At 38.0% G+C, this 22,124-nt stretch overlaps 2 protein-coding genes across 3 annotated transcripts; both read right to left on the bottom strand.

The window, feature by feature from the left end:
• Positions 1-1,704: 1,704 nt before the first annotated feature.
• Positions 1,705-17,797, bottom strand: drd3 (dopamine receptor D3). Its single transcript, XM_039666976.2, has 8 exons — positions 17,775-17,797; positions 16,722-17,022; positions 13,233-13,345; positions 12,102-12,238; positions 10,107-10,297; positions 8,762-8,833; positions 6,654-7,011; positions 1,705-2,647 (listed from the first exon to the last, which is right to left on the bottom strand). Exons 1-8 carry the CDS (start codon positions 17,783-17,785, stop codon positions 2,451-2,453), a joined length of 1,380 nt encoding a protein of 459 aa, XP_039522910.2. The 5' UTR covers positions 17,786-17,797; the 3' UTR covers positions 1,705-2,450.
• Positions 17,798-19,870: 2,073 nt separating this feature from the next.
• On the bottom strand, positions 19,871-22,124 carry LOC120476112 (thiosulfate:glutathione sulfurtransferase). 2 transcript variants are annotated; one of them, XM_039667073.2, is made up of 4 exons: positions 21,864-22,124; positions 20,821-20,943; positions 20,576-20,738; positions 19,871-20,450 (listed from the first exon to the last, which is right to left on the bottom strand). In XM_039667073.2, the coding sequence occupies exons 1-4, from the start codon at positions 21,994-21,996 to the stop codon at positions 20,396-20,398; spliced, it is 474 nt and encodes a 157-aa protein (XP_039523007.2). In that variant the 5' UTR covers positions 21,997-22,124; the 3' UTR covers positions 19,871-20,395. The 2 variants fall into 2 exon arrangements, with proteins under 2 accessions (XP_039523007.2, XP_039523009.1); XM_039667075.2 differs by having other exon boundaries at positions 21,762-21,910.

Genomic DNA, 22,124 nt, shown 5'->3' with positions numbered 1-22,124 from the left:
AATGCCAGCAGGGTTCAGCCACAAAAACATGTATTGTTTAACATGTATAAACAATTTGCAAACTGACAGGACCCTTTGTGCGCACAAAGCAGCCGGATCAGGATCTGCTGCAGGAAGTGAGTGTGTTCAAAAGATTCGAAGGGTCCCGAAACAAAAGGGACAAAGGAGGGCTGGATTTTGTGAGGGGAACTCCAATTTGAATTCATTAGCTGTCACTCGTCCTGACAGCAAGTTAGAGCCATGATTCTGAGTGAGTGCGAATCACAACCGTTAAAGCTGGAGCTCAGGAGAGGCCTGGACTCTCGCCAGTGTTTAATTAGTGAGAAGAGGCCATCACTGACATTGTCATTCCATTGAACCAGCTTTCACTAACACTCATTAGGGTACACGCGCATATGTGTCTTGAAAAGCAACAATTTGGGTCAAGCCACACTTGAGCATGACACCTTTTTTTCTCTCTCACTCACAATTTTTCTCCATATATTCATCTGGATTCCAGCTGAGCTTTCCATCAATGCTGCTTAAAATTGAAAGTGTTTTTTTTCCCTTGTCTGTTCAAAGCTTTGCAATTCAAGCTCTCACCCAATCAAACTGCTTGTTTAAATTCACTTGCACCTACTCACTCACTCACTTCCCTCAAATCAACAATCTGACTTCTCTGCTTTCACAAACACTCATCTCCTTGGGTTATGTTCTTTGTATTTCTCCTTCAACCTCCTCTACTCTTTTGTCTTTCCAATCCAGTATTTGTTCACATCAAGGCGCTATGCATCTATTTTTTTCATCAATTGTAGTCCTGACACATTTCTTTTCTTAGGTATGAATAAAAATCACTTTTAAATTACTTCAAAACTATGTAAGATATAGTGCAAGATGTTATTTTTTTTCTAGTAGTACAGGTTTTGTAGAACATGTGAGAGAGGGGACACTGCATGGTTTCACATTATGATCTAAAAATCAAAACAAAACTGTTAAATTTGACCGTCAGTAAACGTTTTGTTGTTGTTGTATGGTATAAAGACCAACGCATTCTCATCCTAGGGCGTCATCTAACTGTCACTTTTGACCATGCGTCTAAATCCGACGCACATGGCAACCTTTAGCGTCAGTTCGATGACGCGGGCAGGTTTAGGTCTGGGGTAGGGTTAGGGTTAGACCACTAGGAGACGCGTCTCATATTGACGCTAAAGGGTGCCATGTGCGTCAGATATTGATGCATGGTCAAAAGCGTCAGTTAGATGTCGCCTTGGGATGAGAACGGGCTGTAAAGACTTATGAGATTTGAATAACTGCATATACAAATACACAGTTATCCATACTATTACCATTATATTCAACAAGGATGCATTAAATTAATCATAAGTGACAGTAAAGACATTAATTGTTACAACAAAAAAAAAATGTAAATAAATGCTGATCTTTTGAACTTTCGATTTATCAAAGAATCATAAAAAATGCATCATGGTTTCCACATAAAATACTAAACAGTGAAACAAAATAAAAAATGTTTCTTGAGCAGCAAATCATCATAATCATCACTGAAGACTGAAGTACTGATGCTGAAAATTCCGTACATTTAAAATATATTAAAATAGAAATGTTATTTTCAATAATAAATATTTTTGATCCAATATATGCTGCCTTCGTGAGCATAATAGACTTTATAAAACAAAACAAAATCTTACCGACGCCAAACATAAACACTATGTGTATTATTGAACATATTATACAAATATATTATTTTTCATCACAAATCAAATGGAAAATGGGCATAATGCTTCTGTGTGTATATTTCAGATGACACCAGGGCTTATGGAGATTCAATGTAGCTTTAATTCACAGCACAAAACCATATTTTATCCATAACAATCATGACCATCTCTTTTTTCCCCCTCTCCTGATATGGATCACGACACCGGTTGGCCTTCGAGGGAAGAAACCATTAAAGGCACAACACAGTCTTCGATTTTTTTTACCTACTTCACACTCCTTTGGTCCACCTTTTTTATGTTCCCTTTGACAAATCACTAGCCTTTCTTGCCACATAAATTGTTTTCTTAGCTGGTTTACAACTGAAGAGTTTCAGGCAAAACTCAACTCAGCTTAATTCAATCATGCAATCGCACGATGACCTCACAATTTGCCTGCATGCGAGAAGGTGTTGAGATGCAGATTAAGGTCTAGAATAGGCTTTTTTTTGTTTGATGTGAAACCGCAGTTGGAACTCCAGTCCAGATTGGTCCATCCTCTAAAAGTGAACTATAGAATTTGGATGAACGCTAATCCACCAATTGCAAGCGTAATGTGCATTGTTGTGAAAGTAAAATAACCTTGAACACATTCAAAGTGTTTATTCATATCCTCTGCATATGGTATTTTGCATCCGAAACTGGCATCCATAATGTCTGGAAGCTGCATTGGGCATTATAATGGGAGTAGAGCCAATGGTTTTAGCAGCTCAGGATTTTAATAAAGGCTCTGCGGAACTCAGTGTTGAACGTGGTGTAGATGACGGGATTGAGAGCGCTGTTGACGTAGCCGAGCCAAGTGAAGGCGCTGTAGACCTCAGGAGGAACATGGCAAGCTCTGCAGTGGGTGTTTAGGATGTGGGTCACAAAGAAGGGAAGCCAGCAAATAAGAAAAACCCCTGCGAGACAACAAGGAAAAGAAAAATGAACTTTTGCACAGTAATCATACTGGAATACAAAAGGAGAAATTGAGGAGGGTGCTGGTCGATCTTTTCCATGTACCAGAAGTATCATATCATACTATTGACCTACTACTTCTGCCGAGATTCTGAAGTGTGCAAACGATGGACACTTTACAATCCCATGAGGGGAACTGACTCTGGTAGTCATGCGAATGACAGCATGGCAAATTAATACTATAAACACATTTCATATTATAGAAAACATACTTTTTTAGCAGTCACGATGTCTACTTATTCAAATGAATTACCTTAGCTGCGAGTGTTTGATTCCGGATGCAGCCAATGATTCAGTTTTTGAGTTCTCACTGACTCAATGAACCGGTAGCAGTGTGAAACTGTATGACTTGTGAATTGCGGTCTGTTGTAAAACTATTCAATAACTTCAGCAGATTTTTCTGATGCTTTTTTGCCCAGAAGAAATAAAGCCTTTTTGGGTGAACTACTCATCAAACTTCTAATTGTAAAGTCTTTTTACATGTCAGAATTTTTGCAAATGACAAATAGCGTCGTTGAATTAACCACAGGCAAAATGGTCATATGAAAACCCTGACCAATTGAGGCAGCTGAGCCATTCACTCGAGCTAAGACATCTGTCTCCATGAGTGTGATTTAATTTCCTCCTCAATTAAGCAGACATCTCAGATTACCATCACTGTCATTTATCACTGTACAGAACACTGACTCATGGGTCATCACTTGACACTAAGGTGACCAGATGAGATTAGCTAAAATGCGGGTAGCTGGGCTATATGGATACATGGCTACTTCCCCTCCCACTCCTCCCAGTTCTTGCAGAGACGTTTTTGCTTTTTGCTTTTTTCGGGACGTCTGGTCACCCTACTTGACATTAATAGAGCCTAATTGGTTGAGGATCCGGTACACCAGCCATGTCAGTGAAACGAATGAATGAAAATGAGCTTATCAATGCATATCTAAATTCGCGCCTACGGTTTCTTTGTAGAACTTTAAAAAGTGAGGGCTGGCTTAATGGAGAACTCCAGTCAATTTTAACATTGAGCTCATTTTTTGTACATTTGGAGTGCTGTCAGTACAGACAAAAACGACAAAAATCACTGTGTTATCGTCTTTTTAAAATTCGCACCCTGTTGACTTCAATGGGGCATGTTCTAAACCTGCTTTTAGCCTCTTAACATCCTTGATTTGTTATTACGAGTGCACAGCCATGTGAGTTGTGTTATTAAGAGTGACCACGGTCAATCTGACTGCAGTAGATGTGAAAGATATGAATAAAAAATGATGTTAATTCATCCAGCTCACATTCCTCTATTTGCTTCCTGTTTTCAGTTGAAGCCCACAACAGTCGACTGTCGAGTTCACGCGCGATCATTGGTGAATATCATCTCAAACCTCCTCCATGTGTTCAACATCTGATTCGGATGAACTATCCATTTGAGCTGATATTCTCAGAACACCACACAGGGGTAGGTTTGAGATGATATTCACCAATGTTCGCGTGCATGAACTCAACAATCGACTACTTTGGCCTTTGACCGGAAACACGAAACAAATAGAGGTATGTGAGCTGGCTGAATTAACATCATTTTTATTCATATCTTTCACATCTACTGCAGTCAGATTGACAGTGGTCACTCTTAATAACACGACTCACATGGCTGTGCACTCGTAATGAGAAATCAAGGATGTTAGAGGCTGAAAGCAGGTTTAGAACATGCCCCATTGAAGTCAACAGGGTGCGAATTTTAAAAAGACGATATCACGGTGTAGGCAACACTGATTTTTGTCGTTTTTGTCTGTACCGACAGCACTCCAAATGTACAAAAAGTTCTCCTTTAAGGACGACTCAACTTCCACAGACCATTTTTAATGTTTTATCAGACAATAACTACTCAAGATTTTGATTTAGTATAATTTTTGGGACAATTAGGGCCAGATTCGAGACAACAACTTAGGGTAGGGTGACCAGATGAGGTTAGCTAAAATGCGAGTAGCTGGGCTACTATGGATACATGGCTACTTTCCCACCCACCCCTCCCGGTTCTTGCAGAGCCGTTTTTGCTTTTTTCGGGACATCTGGTCACCCTACTTGACACTAATAGAGCCTAATTGGTTGTCTGGTACTTCATGTTTTATAAAACTATATGTTGGAGACTGACTGTACTCTGTAGATGTTGTATAAAGCTGCTGGCATTCAAAGCCCTCACTATTCCCCAGGTGGCCCTTTGATGGCAATCTGACAAACTGTTGCACATGCCAGGCACAGACTGACTGAGCTCCATGCATGGAGCGACTCTGCAACCCACTTTCAAAATGAATCATTGATTGAAAAAAATAGTACGGTGGCATGTGCATGGGTTGAGGGGGAGGTTTAGAGGAGTTCTCAGGATGAAAGGAAATAATTTTGAAATAGTAAAGATAAAAAAAATCATGAAATCAGTTTGCTGTAAGCAATCAGCAAGATGGTGAATTTCATAAATTACGTGTCCATCCCCACTACTTCCTCTCACTTCTGCTGTGTCTGTCTCAATGTCCATGAAAAAGTCTCCTCATCTGCTAGACGTAAGAGAGCGAGTTGAAATATCAGTGTTGAAAATGACATACAAGGTTGAGTAAATCAAGTCAATGAAATTACAAAATAAAGTGCAACCAAATGCTACCTTCACATGGGATTTCAATCATTGGATAAAATGCTCTTTCTGGTCTTCCAAGAATCCTGATTTATATGTTAAGCAGCACATTGACGCTAATAAGAGATTTTTCTTGAGCTCCAAATCAGCATATTAACCTGCAGGATCACATGACACTGAAGACTGGAGTAATGATAGTGAAAATTCTCATTTGCCAACATGGGAATTAATTACATTTTAAAATATACAAAAGTAGAAAACTTATTTTAAATTGTAGTCATATTTTACAATGTTACTGTTTTTACTGTATTTATTAAAAAAGAGAGACTTTAAAAAAAAATACCAACACCAACATTTTTAATGGTATTTAAGGAAGCACTTCATGTGTTATGTTTGACCTTTAATTTTAGTGATAATTCATTGTAATGTATTATATAATGCATATATGATCTTGCAAAGGCTACCAAGGGAAAACAGATGTGTTTAACCTTCCAAATGATGCACACAAATGGTTTTGGGCCAAAACAAGATGCAACAAGATGAATGTAAAGTGAGACGGTTTTCTGCATAAATTAAATGTTGCATCACTGAGTCACTGTTGTTATGATGCTCGGGGTGACAAATTGAAGTAAAAAAATAAAAAAAATGACATTTTGTTATGCAAATAACTACAAGATGGAAAACCAAATACTGTGGTGAATGCAAATATTAGATGTCATCACTGTTGAATAACATTCTAACAATGTTTAAATCCAAAGGGATTTTCAAAAGTGATTTTTTTAATTTCATCTAATAAAATCTTACAAAGAACCACCTTGCTAATTTGTTTTTTGAGAAAACAATTAAAAAAAAGACTGTCAAACAGTTTGAGCTAAATTTATTGTAGAAAATTGTGACAAGGAAAAGAAGATGAATTTCTATGGATACATGGATGAAAAAGGATGGATAAATGGATGGATGTATAAAAATAGTAGTGATATAATGGATGAATTAATGAAAAGGATAGTGATATGATGGATAGATGGATGGATGTGTAACATAGTTGTGATATAATGGATGAACGGATTAAAAGGATGGTGATATGATGGATAGATGGATGGATGTATAAAAAGAGTAGTGATATAATGGATGAATGGATGACTAGGATATACTGATATGATGGATAGATAGGATGGATGGATGAATGAATCGCTTCACTTTAAAGAATTATGTAATTTCTGTGTCACCATCCACAAGAGAATGTAAAAAAATTTGTATTTTTTTTTTTACACAGATTTTCCCCCCAAACCAAGGAATCTAATAATGGAGTCTGGATTTGTACATGAATCACATCTCACCTAGAACAATGGCCAGCATCTGTGTGGCTTTCTTTTCCTTGGAGTGCATATTTCTACACCGGACCTGACTGGGACACACCATGACACTACCGGGCGGACGCAGCGTGGTGTGTGTTCGTCCGTTTGACAACTTCTTTACCTCACAACTCCTAACTGTCACCTGCTCCTCGTCCCCACCTTCCTTTTCCGCTTGGTTTACATCCTGCTCCGTGCGAGCAAAGGACGCCTGGCTAATACTGCAGTAGTTGAGCGTGATCACAGGGGGCAGCAGTGAGTTTTCGGCAGGGGCGGTTTGAGGCCTCTTACGCCGCAGACAGCTGGAGAGGAGCCGCGGACGCATTACCTGCTCCGTGCTTTCCTGAACACATAGGGAGATGAAATGTAAGCAAACTTCAAGGTGTGCAGAACATCTTTATTCCTGCTAGCATGTCAGTTCTTTAATTAATTAGCACAAGGAGGTATGCTGTCCTCATTTCCTAAGGACTACTGAGTGATTTCATACCACCTTACACATAGTTTTGGATTACTTTTATTTTTACTTTGGAATTCCTTAAGAAAGGGCAATGAAGTAACATTCAGGCAACTGACTGAACATTTGATTTTTTTTTTTTTTTTACAGCCATCTTATTTAATAATAACTAACTGTTACAGACAATTATATCAACTAGTTGAAAAACATAAAAGATAAAAAACTGATTGAATAACTTAACAAATCTTTATCCTTAAATATCTTTGTGGCCATTTGTCTTTCTCAAATCAACAAAACACACAGCAAAATGTTTCTTGATCAGTATTTTGTCTTGTTTTCTAGTAAAAAATATTAAAACCTCTCTTAAACAATAAATAAATAAATTGACCAGATATATCTTAATTTTTTCCTAATAAATTAGGTTAATTGAAATGTTCTCATCCTAATGGTAAATAGTTTTTGTTTTAAGCGTATACATGTAACAAATGAAGTCACTTTTAGGCATTTTTTTCTGAATATCTTATTAAACTTTTTCTAAAGTAAATGTATATTCTTTTATTATAAATTATATTATTCTATTATATATATATTTTTAAAGGGTAGTCATGCGATAATTTAAAATAAAATCTAATTACATGATGTGCCAATTAATTCATCAAATTAATCATAAATTTGGCTGAGAAATGATCCACTAAAGATCATTCAAAGTCATTGTTGTATTAAATGAGAAAAGTGTCAAAATGACATTACAAAACGTAGCTTTAGAAAGAAATAATTTATTTGCGAATTTATATGTGTGTCAAGTTTAGTCAAAACTCTTCCGCAACCCGTGTATCCTCGCTCATGACTCCTCAGGAAGCCTCCTCGATCCTTTCCTCCTCGCGGTGCAGTTAGAGAATTGGGATTTCCTTCAAGATGGCTGACCTCGATCAGTTTCCGGGTCATGGAGGACGGAAGGGCGAGGAGACGAGGAGGGATATTGAGAAGCACCCTTTACGAATGGGCCATTGAACCATTGGTTCACCCGATTGATTCGGATACAAAGCGAATACATTCAGAAACAAAACACTGCTTTTGTTGCTTGGAGACAACAGTTCTGCTTTGGTTTTAACGAGTAATATTTTTGTTGGTAAAATTGAGAAAAGACAGACAATATTCTGTCTAAAACATAACACAATATTTACTCCTTATTTATAGAACTATTAAAATCGCATCTGCACTTGTGCTATTGGGAACAAAAGCACCCGAACTTACAGCTGCATTGACAGCATTTCCTATGGCTCTCTACTAAAGCTTGTTACTCCATAACATTGAAGTGACTTTTGTGGATACAGTTTCAACAAACAGAAGTATGCCAGTGAGGAGAGTAAAGCACCAGCCAGAATGACTTGGGGGCCATACATCAGAGCCACATATTTCCAGTTCATAGTTTACAGCCAGCAGGGATAAGTCTGAGGAGGCACGTCGACAGAAACGCACCCGCTATGCTAAAACAGGAAGGAGAATGCTGCCAGCGATCTCAAAATACCTTGTAGGATTTCTTCAGAGTCTATTGCTCTAAGAAGGCTCATTTCATGCAAGATTAGAGTAGACACACACATTTCTATACACACATGCAGGCACACAGTGGTATACGCACATTTATCACATTGATCCTGATGGGGGAAAGGTCTCTTTTCTCTTTGTGAGTGCCATCTTGTAAACACGTCTCCTGTGGAGAGATGTTAAAGAGTCAGCGGGTGGAAAACAAAGGCAATGCAAAAGCAAGCAAAACAAATTTGGGAAGCAGCTTTATAAATGTAAAAAGACTGGAAAAGATGCTGAAGCAAGGCAGGAAAAATGAAGTAGGGCGCTATGGAAAAAGAATCAGAAAAATCTGATTTTCACTGCATTCCAATAGCCTGTGACGCTTTACCGATGCTCATTATATGACTAGAATGGATCATCTATTTTATATTTCATCCATATTTCAGTTACTGACAACAATTTTAATTAGTAGTAAACAATAACAACGCGACCTTGAAACTATGTGAACGTTGGTACTGTCGTCTGTTCAATTATAAGAGTAAAGTACTGGCCAATAAAGTCCAAGAACATTTTGTATTTTATCTTTTTTAGATTGGACCCCATTAACATTTTTTCATATGAAAAAAGAGAGACATTTTTCAAGTTTGTCAAGTGTTTGTCTTCCCAACAAAATATTCTTTTGTGTTCCACAGATAAAAGAAAGTCATACAAGTTTGGAACTGCTGTACCTCAGGGTGAGTACATTTCAGAATTTTCATTTTTGAGAGAACTATCTCTTCAATAATAAAATATATATATATATATATATATATATATATATATATATATATATATAAAAAACTGAAAGCAGATGTTTAGTTTAAAATCTGAAAATATGGTACAAAATGAATCAAATGTATTTATAGCTCAAACACTTCAAGGTGTCTATGCACGGTGACAGACATAATTTTCTTTATGAAAATTAGGATGGGGAAAAAAAGATTATAAAAGTATTTTTAACAGGAAGTAAAATATTCAGGGCAGGCTACAAAGCCTTTCCTCCATATCAAATTTTGCTCCAGTTAACTGGAACTAAATCTTGCAATAAAATTCCTAGGGCGCGTAGCAGAATGGCTTTGCTGGAACTTTTCCAAAGACCTGATGTGCATCTCACTTTCACATGAAGCCGATGATGAAAAGGTCCAATCCGTTGATCTGGAATGTTGTTTCACTGAATAAAACAACCCTCTAATGTTTCCTAACAAACACAGACTGGATTCCAATGTAATGCAGTTTTTCGATCCAAGATAGCCTGAATTTGAGCTTAAATGCATTTCCAATCTATACTTACCACCGGTAACAGATACTTCTAGTCATTATGCACTGTTATTGGTGGATTATGTGTGTTTTAAGTAGAGTAGAGAATCCAAAACAGCTTGAGGAGTTTGTGTAAGATGTGAAATGCAATCTACTCTTACCGCTGACTGTGGCGCGGATGCTGGCTGAACTTTGCCACCTTGACGGAAGGTGATTCTCTTCCGTCTTCGTCTGAGAAAGATGTAGATGCGGACGTAGACCAGGAGGGTCACCACGAACGGCAAGTAAAACGACACCACGGAGGAGTAGATCACAAAATCGGGATTTGAAATCGAGCACACTGCAGGGTCATCTGCAAAACACACATGCAACACATCATTTCTTACAAAGTGCGACTGTCACGATTATGTTCTGTTTAGTTGTTCCTGTCAGGTCTATACAAGTTCTCGTTAGTTTCTATGGTTGCCGATTGGTTCATCTTTGTCCGGCTGTTCCTGTTTAGTTTCCTGAATTACCATGTGTATATATTCTTCCTTTTCTGTTCAGCCCTTGTTATTGCTTGTGTTGGATGCTCCACCATTAGGTGATAGAGACACAACAGTAGATACATTTTGAATTTCGTTATGATTTGCTGTTATTGTAAAATATTTCATTGTATAGCTATTAAGATTGAATTTTACAGATATGAATGAATAGTGTGGATGTATGCAATAATGCCAGCTGTGTCAGTATAATCAATACTCTTATCAGCAGTAATCGGCGACGTATAAGATTGTTTCTGCTGCAACATAATTAGACCCTCAAAGTCCTTCCCTCCCATCTGCAGTATGCAGCCCTAGCAGAACAAATCGCATGCATATCTAGGAGGCTTGCATGTGTCTGAGAGATGACATTCATTATATCTCACTGTGACACTAATTAACTGATTACTCTAATTAAATGGATGATTAATTCCTTTGCAAACTAATTTATTGACATCCCGATGGAAGCTAGCTAAAAGTTATAGCGATAAAATGAAAAAGTGCTTTATTGTATTTTGAAACCACATGTTGGTTAAAGCTACTGTGAAGGTGTAGCTTATAACAAGCATCATGTAAAGTAGTTGACTTACAGTTGACTTACTTACAGTCAAGCTACCCTTTTGAAAAAGAGATAGGCCCACAACATAAATTATTAAAGACAAGATGCAAACTAAATTAAAATTTCAGTTGTTTTGAGTTCTTGGAAATGGCACTACTAAATTTTTTAATGTATTTAAACTCTACCCACCAATTAAGGCTGCATTTGATCACAATTACAGTAAAAAACTGTAATATTGTGAAGTGTTATTACAATTGAAAATAATTGTATTTTTATGTTAGTATATTTAAAAAATATATTTGAATGATTCTGAAGAATTGTGTGACACTGAAGATTGGAGTAATGGACAATTCAGCTTTGCCATAAATTACATTTTAATGTATTTATTTAAAAAGAAAACTGCTGTTTGAATTTGTAATAATGTTTCCCAATATTAGTGATTTTACTGTAAATTTTATCAAATAAATGCTGAAGCTAATATGAATTAATATGAATAAATTTGAAGTTAATATGAACTAAAAGTTGTCAAAATTAACATAGCCTGCACATTTGAGATGCATAGTCTCTAATTTTCTAGGGTCAATGGACAAAAATGCTCATAATTCATGCACTAAACCGATTTTTGGCCTAATCAAAATGCTCACAAGTACTAACAAGTAGCAATTCAAGTCATATTTGCTATTACAGAACACCTCCCTTAACTATATTGTCTATAATTGTCTACAAATGAAACATTTCAAGTCAGTTTAATGTAATGTAAACATTCAAGTTGATTGAACTTAAATTAAGGCAGCACCTATTTTTTCATTTTTTAAACACCAAAATGTATGCCACGGCCAATGCTTTTGGCCACTGCTGTATACAGCCAACCCCATTTGCTATGAATTAGGCCTGTACAAGATTTCATCCCTGCATGCAATGGAAGCAAAATTGCAGTGGTTCTCAATGGTTTTGCTTCAGGAAGCAGATTGTATTGGGCAAGCTAACTATGCATAATAATATGGTAATTTACATGTGTTTGCATTTTATTTAGCATTATTTATAAGAGCACCAATGACCCTTGAGTCACAGCTCACCTGTAGTGTTGAATCCAAACAGTAGAGGGCAGGAGACTGCAAAGGCGAGGACCCAAACTGTAGCAATCATAACTGAAACCCGTTTGCGGGAGCTGTGAGTGGTGTTGTACAGCACGGGCATCACCACAGCCGTATACCTTTACAGAAGGAAGAATTAATCTCAGAGAAGTCTTTGGAATACTGATCAAGAACTGAAGCACGAAAGTGAGAGTTATGAGATTAAATGAAAACTTTTAAATGACCCCACAAAGTAATTTTCGAATATACACCCATAGAAAAGATCAAAGTCAATTTCAGATAAGCTTTCACTGCAATGCTTTTTTTTCTGGATCTGCCACAAAGCGATAAAAAGAAAATATAGGAATAAAAATTAATAAATCAGGACACCGAAAGAGAACGTGCAACATCTTTGCATCGAAGAAAGATTAATTATGCTCAACCCCTATCAGCAGGATGATATGCAGTTATATTAGCTTTTTCGTGATAGTTTTTCTTTATATCTGCAGCAGCACATTGCTTTTACAAGTAGAATACCAGAGGAAAGAGGGGGGGGGGGGGGAGAACCAGGCCAGTCTGAAAGGCCTAATCAACCTAAATGTATGCCTTTCTCTTCCCCCGGCTGAATACATTTCCCTGCACTCTGTATCATATATCTTTTTGTCTTTTCTACTGAATCGTTTTCTCACAGCCTTTCCATTTCGTCCTTTTTGATCAGCCCATTACTCAACCCCCCCGTTAAACTACCCCGCCTCCCCCCATCTAATTAAACTTCTATAAGTTTTCACACTCATGCCATGCAGTCAAAATTAAAACTAAGGCCCCTACCTGCTCCATCCATTAAGGTGTTAATGACACACCTGTCACTGGATTTTCTGATACCATATTAAAGGAATATTTTGGGGTTGAAATCTCGAACAACATTTGTTGATAACCACAAAAACGAGTTTCAACTAACTTCTCCTTTTCTTAAAAAAACGTAGCGGATTCGTCACATTTACCATTATTTGGATTATTTTTGGATTATCAACATTATGCTGCAAATGGTGTTGATTGAACTTAATTTGTACTAAACTTGGAATATTCTTTGAATAAAAAAAGAAAAAAAGTACACATTTATTTTTAAGCCCCTACCTGTCGATGCTGATGGCACACAGGTTGAGAATGCTTGCAGTGCACATCATCACATCCAGGGTTACAAAGACATTGCAATACAAGCGACTGAAGAGCCAATCTCCGCCAACCACCTGCACAGGTACAACAGGGTCATAATAAGGGACTAGATGCACAAGAAAAATTGAATTGAAAAGAATATAAATATGAAATATGCCCAACTAAGTGACTTCTAGCCACACTGCCACAGTGATTATCCAAGGCAAGTAAGGAGAGAACTCACTTTGCAAATAATGAGTGCTCCACACTCAAACAGACTCTTGGTCCCTCTCTCAGAGGGCCTACGACGATAGCGCCCATCCGGGTGGCAAGGGAGATAATAAAGCTCCGGCAGAGATGAATGGACTGTGTGCTCCTGAATCTGACTGCTCTTTTCTCCCATACTGGCACTAATCAAGAGCGGCACAATGCCGCCTACTGCAGCCATTCACAAGATGTGCTGCCAAATTTAATCGAGTAGAAATGCAGTTTCCGAATGAATGTTTTTAACTGTGAAACACCAAACCAGGGAAGAGTGAAGGGAATTTGATATTACGCTATGAAAATTATAATGTAGCTGCTGTAACTATGAAATTAATCAGGTTGATTTAGTCATGCTAAATAACATTTAAACAAAAGGTGTAACTCCAATTAAAGGGATTTGCAAATTTTATTTGGGCCCCAAAATTAAAATGTTGTCATAATTTAATTTCTCTCAAGTTGTTCCAAACCTATATGAACACAAAAGAAGATAGACTATTTTAAAGAATATGGGTAACCAGACAGTTGACATTGACTTCCATAATAGGAAAAAAATAATAAAAATACTAGGCTATAGAAGTCAATGGCTACAGTCAACTCTGGTTACCAACATTCTTTTGTGTTCAACAGAAGAAAGAAATTCATGCAGGTTTGAAACAACTTGATGGTGAGTAAATGATGACAGAATTTTCATTTTGGGGTTAATTATCCCTTTAATGTCAAAATATTTTTGGCTACTTAATTTTACGGTGTAGATTAAATGCTTAATGAATTGTAGCTCTAAAAGTAAAACTGCTAATGTTTCTGATGGATTAACGAGTTTAATCCTTTGACCAAAGCAATGGGTAACTAATTATTTATGACTTGAGAACCATTATCTGCTCTCCAGTCTATAAGTTTGAAATAATATAGATTTTTACTGGTTAATTAAACAATAGATCTATTGATATAAAGTCTCATTTCTTGTGTCAATGTCAAGTAATCAACTATTGATGCAAGAAAATAATTGGAAGTCTTAACTGATTCTAGCACAGATTTGACATGGATTTGTCCTTAAGACAGTGGGAAATAAATATTATTTCATTTTATTAATTAATATTTAATTATATAAATTATATGTTTAATTATTTCATATTGTTTGGCGAATTTTCATGGACAAAATACAGTCATTTCAAAGAGGAATCCTCACAGTCTAGAATTTCTCTTGAGGATGTAATAGGGGTTTCTTTTAATAGGGGTTCAAGTACGTACTGAAACCCTATTATAATTGTTAGAATCTCTCCCCTAAAATCTACGGCTGGCCTCGAAGAGATTCTGGCAAATTGTAGCAGTGCCCTACCAACACTGTTTACAGTGGAGGTGGGAAGCTGTTGACCTCAACTGGGGATGTCGTCTGACGGTGGAAGGAATACTTTGAGGATCGCTTCAACCCTGCCGTCATATCTTCCATTGAGGAAGCAGAGGCTGAGGGCTCAGAGGTGGACTCGTCCATTACCCTAGCTAAGGTCATCGAGGTAGTCAAGAAATTCCTCTGTAGCAAGGCACCGGGGGTGGATGAGATCCGCCCCGAGTACCTCAAGTCTCTGGATGTGGTGGGGTTGTCTTGGCTGACACGCCTCAGCAGCATTGCGTGCATGGAGATCAAGGACAGTGCCCCTGGGATGGCAGACTGGGGTGGTGGTCCCTCTTTTTAAGAAGGGGAACCGGAGGGTGTGTTCCAACTACAGGGGATCACACTTCTCAGCCTCCCTGGGAAAGTCTATGCCGGGGTACTAGAGAGGAAAATACGGCCGATAGTGGAACCTTGGATTCAGGAGGAACAGTGTGGTTTTCGTCCAGGCCGTGGAACACTGGACCAGCTCTATACCCTCTACAGGGTGCTGGAGGGTTCATGGGAGTTTGCCCAACCAATCCACATGTGTTTTTTGGATTTGGAGAAGGCATTCGACTGTGTCCCTCGCGGCAGCCTATGGGGGGGTGCTCCAGGAGTATGGGGTCCAGGGTCCTTTGCTAAGGGTTGTCCGTTCCCTGTATGACCGGAGCTTGATTCGCATTGCCGGCAGTAAGTCAGCCTTCTTCCCGGTGCATGTTGGACTCCGGCAGGGCTGCCCTTTGTCGCCGGTTCTGTTCATAATTTTTATGGAGAGAATTTCTAGACACAGCCAGGGCTCGGAGGGTGCCAGGTTTGGGGACTACACGATTTCGTCTCTGCTCTTTGCGGATGATCGTTTGCGCGATTGTCGTGTTGGCCCCTTCAGACCAGGACCTTAAAGCTCTCGATTTACCGGTCAATCTATGTTCCTTCTCTCACCTATGGTCATGAGCTTTGGGTCATGACAGAAAGGAAAAGATCCCCGTAACACAGTCTCATCCCAAGACGTCATGTCACATCTTGGGACGTCTTTTGACCATACGTCAACATCCGGCATTTTAGGGTACCCTTTAACGTCAGTTACATGACGATCCTAGGACGCTTTACCTTTAACGTCAGTTAGGTGACGGGGTAGGTTTAGGTCTGGGGTAGGGTTAGGATCCGATAACGTCATCTAACCGACGGAGGGTACCCTAAAACGGTGGATGTTGACGTATGGTCAAAAGACGTCCCAAGACGTCAGTTATATGACGTCTTGGGATGAGATTGCGCTGATCCCAGATACAGGCAGCCGAAATGAGCTTTCTCCAGTGGGTCGCTGGGTGCTCCCTTAGAGATAGGGTGAGAAGCTCAGTCACTCGGACGGAGCTCAGAGTAGAGCCGCTGCTCCTCCACATCGAGAGGGGTCAGCTGAGGTGGCTCGGGCATCTGTTCCGGATGCCTCCTGGACGCCTTCCTGGGGAGGTTTTCCGGGCACGTCCCACTGGGAGGAGACCCCAGGGAAGACCTAGGACACGCTGGAGGGACTATGTCTCCCGGCTGGCCTGGGAACACCGCGGTGTCCCCCCGGAAGAGCTGGAGTAATTGTCTAGGGAGAGGGAAGTCTGGGCATCTCTGCTTAGACTTCTGCCCCCGCGACCCGGCCCCGGATAAGCGGAAGAAGATGGATGGATGGATCTTTTTACGAATGTGCTTAATAGAATATAAATATAGTATAAATAGAATATAAATATAATAAAATATAGTTTGCAGCTATTTAGTAATTGTTATTGTTAATACCAACAAACAACAACAAAAAACACCCTGAACTAGGCTACAGCAGGTTCTGGTGTACTCACTTCCAAATATACAGCCCAGGGCATAACCAGTGATGCAACCAAGAGATCAGCAACTGCCAGACTGACCACCAGGTAGTTGGTGGTGGTCTGGAGAGCCTTCTCACGAAGCACAGCAATACACACTAGAACATTCCCAAATACAATAGCCAGGATAAGTAAGGAATAGAGCATGGCATAGTAATTCCTCTTCCCATCTTCAACGCCTGATACCAGGCTGTAGTTTCCTCCAGAAGTGTGATGATGTTCTGACTCATTCCACTGCCATTCACTGCTGCTAAACATTGCCATGAGTGTGGAAGATCTGGGAAGATAGAGAGAACAGGTTTTTTTTTTTTTACTTTTGGGAATCAATAGACAACATGTATTGTATCTCTAGGGTGTCTATTGAGTCTTGATGCTGTTTGAAACCTTGCATTTATATGCTGACAGCCCTGAATGTTATATTCTGCAAAGAGACTTGGTAACACTTCACTGCTTGAGGCATGACAGGCTGCTTGTTGTCTTCACAGTGCAGCTTTTATATCTTTGAAATTTCTATTTATTGATTGCAGCAATAAAAAACAAGATGGCATAATATATATTGTGAAGGCTCATTTGGAGAGCTATACTTTATAACTTGTATTGCCACAATGTACACCTGTCACGTCCAGCCCATATTATGCAACCCTTTACATTTGGAATTTAGAAATAAATTATGGCTAATAATACAGAATATTGATTCAAGTAAAAACTAGTCAATCTAGATCAATGTTAAATCTTATGAAGATCAGGGAATTATAGCTATAATAAACATTAAATAAAATTCATTAATCTCGAAATTTAACTAAATCTTATACATGGATGACAATTGATGTTCCAAAATGCATTGCAGATAAAAAAAAATCTAAAAGTTGCAATGTTGTTTCATAAAGGCACACTCATTGACGCCAAGGAAAAACAAATCATGGTGATAATCTGCACAAATGTTTACGCATGTATTCAGTTGGTTAATGGATAACACCCAGTTATGTGCAGCATTCCAGAGGCAGATTACACGATTTACAATGTGTCTACCTGTTAAGCATCTCCAGCGAAGAACCGAATCAGAACCACCTCTGAAGGCACTTTCCCTGAGATTAAAGTTATACGTCCAGTTGCTGTTCGCGCGAGCCGTTCATGCTGAGGAAGGGACTCCATCCTTCACGCGCACCGGGCGAACACAATATGTGAAACTTATTAAACCACAGGTCCAACAATACTTCCACTCGTTGCTTTTGTTCACCGAATAACCAGCCAGCACCCAAATGGTTTCGCACAGAGCTTGATTCGCCAGGTTGGTTGGTTACAGCCGAGGTACGATTCATTCCATCTCCAAGAGGTCTTTTACGCACGAAGCATCTGCTCTCATTAGGTCAATGATTTTGGTGGTAGATCAAATTTATTTTGAAGTGAATCCAGGTTGGTGAAAAAATAAAATAATATCTCAAAAATCCCAATTGTAAATCATGGGATAGCTCTACGGTATTCGCGTTCGCTGACGATTTCGAAAGCTGTCTATTTACACACGGTTCACTCTCAGGCTGTGATCATAACGACAGTCTGAAAATAGCTGTTACCTGTGACCGACAGCAAATCGGTTAACAGCACAAGAGCCACACCGAGTTTGCGTGATAATAGCACGTTAAAATGATAAACTTACCGAGAAAATAATTGCGCTTAATAATTATGGGAGAGATTAGAATTTTGGAGAGACTAGTGGCCGTACTTTTTCTATTGAATATTTTTAAGGTGGGTTTATTATTGAAAGTAAATTATAGGCATTGTCTTGAGTCTTGGCAAAAAAGCTATTAAATATTTTCACCGTTGTAGAGGGAAAAAAATGTTCATTAAACCAAATGTGCTCCAAATATGCATGCTGTCAATATGTGGTAATTTGTCATTGACCTGTAAATTATTAGGTCAGGACAGAAATACCTAAAAGCTATAACTAACATATAAATTATGGTTTATTAATCTCAAAATAAAGAAATTTGTCACAATGGAACCAGCCATTAAAAGTAAAACTAAACAAAACAACAAATAATAGCCTACATAAAAAAATCTGTAGAGAAACAGCAAAAAATAAAAAGGCTAAAATACCTAAAAATGTACCTAAAATGTCAAACTATTGTTTTGGCCAACAATTACTGTAATTAATTATTAATGTATAAACCACTTAACTTCATTAAAATGTGACCACTTACCCCTACCAAATATGACAAATACCGGTACCCTTCTCCTGCTAACACAGTTCAACACTTTAGTTAAAAATCGTACAGCTGAAAACATACATTTAAAAATTTAATTTGAAAAGGTTTTCACCTTGGTGTTAAAAACCAGAATGTGAAATTGTATTTTTGACTCAAAGCCTTTTAGTTACTAAGAGAGAATGTGCTGTGACAACTTGCCCCAGTCTCAGTATCTTCTCTTATACTGATGTGATGGGGGAGGTATTTAGCAAGCAAAGAGGTCAGAAAATCAGGAACAAGGGCAAAAGAGGGAAAATAAAATGAAATCGAGAGTTGGAATATGGAGAAAACATGAAAGCTAATAAACCTCAGGCATATTTAGGTCCCCTGTGGCAAACAAAGAAATTAGTTTTAGATTCTTTATTTTACAAACTGGCTCAGTAGTGTAAGCCCATTATGGCTGGGGGTGAAAGTGACACGGTCACATTTATCATAGTCTGTTCTCATCGTTCAGGGAACAACAAGGCTCAGGCTCAGATAACGTGTGCCAAATCCAATACAGCTTTTGCTTACATCTGATGAACTACCAATTACTGTTACCTGTAATTCCTCAATAACAGTGCTCTATGAATTGACACTCAAATAATTCTTTCCAGGATGGATGAAAGAAGGTGTTGATTTTATTGCACTGCAGTCCAGTGAAAAATGTGCCAGCCTTGATCTGTGTTCAGTATCAGTCTGACAACTATTTACTAAGATGCAGCCGACCACATCCAAACAGCCACCAGTGAAATGCGCATCCGAGCACCTGAGACCGTGAAACCATGCTTGCTGGCCATAAAACGCTCCTTCATTTTGCCTAATTGCATTACTGCCACCAAGTGGTAACAACCACAGAATGCAGAAGGCCAAACTAAAACCAAACAGAAAGTCATGGAAACCTTTTTTTATTTTAAGCTTTTTATTTATTCGAGATCCAAGTCAGTTTGATATAATTCAATTTGAAATGACTTGTACAACCAAAGTTGATTATACTTAAAAATGAAGGCAGCAAGTTTATAAGTTGAAATAGGTGGAATTTACATAGAGTGTTATTCACATACAATGAGACGTATTAAGAAATATTCTAATGAAGCACATTTGTAAATATATATTATATTCACACTGGGTTTTACAGTCCAATCCCTTTTAAATTTTTCTAATTCAGTCAGAAGCAGCTGTTATTTAAAGTACTTTTCTCCATCCATTATATATTTGGTTTTATTAAGTTTGATTAATAATAACAATAGATAAACCATTCAAAATATATGAATATCGACACTAATATTAAGTCAATTCAAATTTACTTCAAATTTATTTTATTTCAAATTTATTTTCAAATTGTATTTCCAGATTAACGGTCCAGATCTATGATTATTACAGTAATATGAAGTTAATTTAATTAAAAATGCTGCCCAGTTAGTACCATTACTTTTTCTCATGTTCTTCCCAGTCAATGTATCCGCCCGCATAATGCCGTGCCCTAAAAAAAGAAGAAGAAAAGAAGTAGCACCTCTAACAACAAGGGATATTTAATTAATTGGATCATATTATGTATAGGCTTATAATGTGATGTGTGTGTGTGTGTGTGTGTTTTCAGTAGCCTACTTTAAGAATCCTAGACGATGAGCAATTTCGAGAGCAGACAAACTCCTTTTCCCACTTCGGCAATGGAAAACTATGTCATCATCTTCCTTTTGGGGGGCTTTCACCTTAAACTGCAGTTGAAACTGTTGTGGTGGGAGCTTTAGTGACTCCTCAAGCTGTCCCACTGAGAGACACATTAAAACCGAGAGTTAGTGCACACTGAGAAAAGAAAAACACTGATTCTATACACTTCAGTGATGACTCACATGGAATGTTGATGGAATTAGGAATCCGACCAGCCTGGAATTCATCTGGATTTCTGACGTCAAATAGCTGTACGCTGTGATTGGCCAGCATAGCTTTGAGCTGTTCGTATGTCACAACTGACGCTGAAATAGTGAAAATCACAAAGTAATGATACCAATGCAAGATCATATTTGATCTTAGTTGATATTCTATTATTGTCAATTAATATAATGTTCAGGTCAGTGAAAATCATGTAAGTTAAAAAACATTTTACAAGAAAATCCTGCTAATCATGCACTGTAAAAAATATTGTTGGTTTAACTTGAAAAATTAAGTAACCTGGTTGCCTTAAAATTTAAGTTGATTGAATAGCAATGAAGGAGATTGATTTAATCATCAGAAACTCAAAATAATAAGTTATCTCAACTAAATAAATTATTTAGGTTGATTTGACAAAAGAAAAAAATGTTGTTAACAAATCTTGAAAATATTTTTTTTTTACATACACATAAAGCTGCTTGTTTAGCTGATGTGATACAAAAGATGAGCCAAACAATCATTTTGCAGTAATCAGCAGAAACACAAACAAAACAATTGCTAAGTGGTTTAGTCTGTAGAATTAGCCATGCACAATTAAAGCATGAAGCAGTCATGACTCTTCCTTTAAATTAGACATTTTTAAAATTGCTGCATTATTACCAAGTGAAAACTGCTATTAGCAATGATATTCTCCATCCCAATAAATTACAATATATACATATGAATGCCTACACTTTTGAGTGTATTGTGTAAAGACTGAATTTGATGTGTTTTCCTTAAATATCATTGCTTTTTATCAAGTAAATAATTGACAATGGACCAAAGTCCAAAGTTCATTATAAATTACTCATACCTGACATTGCAAATTAAATAATATAAAGGCTCCAAAAGTTATTAAATCTTCCCACAACTCATACGTTACCTGACATTGCAGATTAAATGGAATACAGGCTCCAAAAGTTATTGTATCGTCCCAAAAAAAAATTACAAAGTTACAAAGAGTGCCTCTTGTGCAGCTGTATACCTGGATCAGGTTGTTCGTGACTGTGATTGACGGTTGAAGTCTTAAGTCCACATGCTGGGATCACTCCACCATGGGAAACCGGTTTAGTGACTCCAAACAGGCACAAACGACGTAAAACCTGAAACGATAACATATCTAAGCTTGGCGCAGTCACAGTGACTGGTGCTGAACCAAATGAAATGTTGGTATGTCTGTGACTGTCTGTAAACCTGACTGTCACCTGCCCTAACCTGCCTGTGTGTTTGGGGGTCCGGGAAGACC

The sequence above is a fragment of the Pimephales promelas genome, chromosome 22 (assembly GCF_988280905.1).
Source record: "Pimephales promelas chromosome 22, fPimPro1.hap1.1, whole genome shotgun sequence".
Classification (NCBI taxonomy): Eukaryota; Metazoa; Chordata; class Actinopteri; order Cypriniformes; family Leuciscidae; genus Pimephales; species Pimephales promelas.
Note: the sequence above shows the minus strand (reverse complement) of the source record. Positions and strands in the feature narration are given on the sequence as shown.

Bases quoted from the DNA above. Each gene is read 5' to 3' on its own strand.
- LOC120476112 (XM_039667073.2), bottom strand. From the start codon at position 21,996: ATGTTATCGTTTCAGGTTTTACGTCGTTTGTGCCTGTTTGGAGTCACT. The intron at 20,944-21,863 runs GTATACAGCTGC...TCACTATTTCAG, and splicing joins TCACGAACAACCTGATCCAG to CGTCAGTTGTGACATACGAA. The intron at 20,451-20,575 runs GTAGGCTACTGA...TTCTTTTTTTAG, and splicing joins CATCGTCTAGGATTCTTAAA to GGCACGGCATTATGCGGGCG.
- drd3 (XM_039666976.2), bottom strand. The intron at 13,346-16,721 runs GTGAGTACACCA...GTACCTGTGCAG, and splicing joins CCTGGGCTGTATATTTGGAA to GTGGTTGGCGGAGATTGGCT. The intron at 7,012-8,761 runs GTGCGTATACCA...CTATGTGTTCAG, and splicing joins TCAGGATCAATGTGATAAAT to GAAAGCACGGAGCAGGTAAT.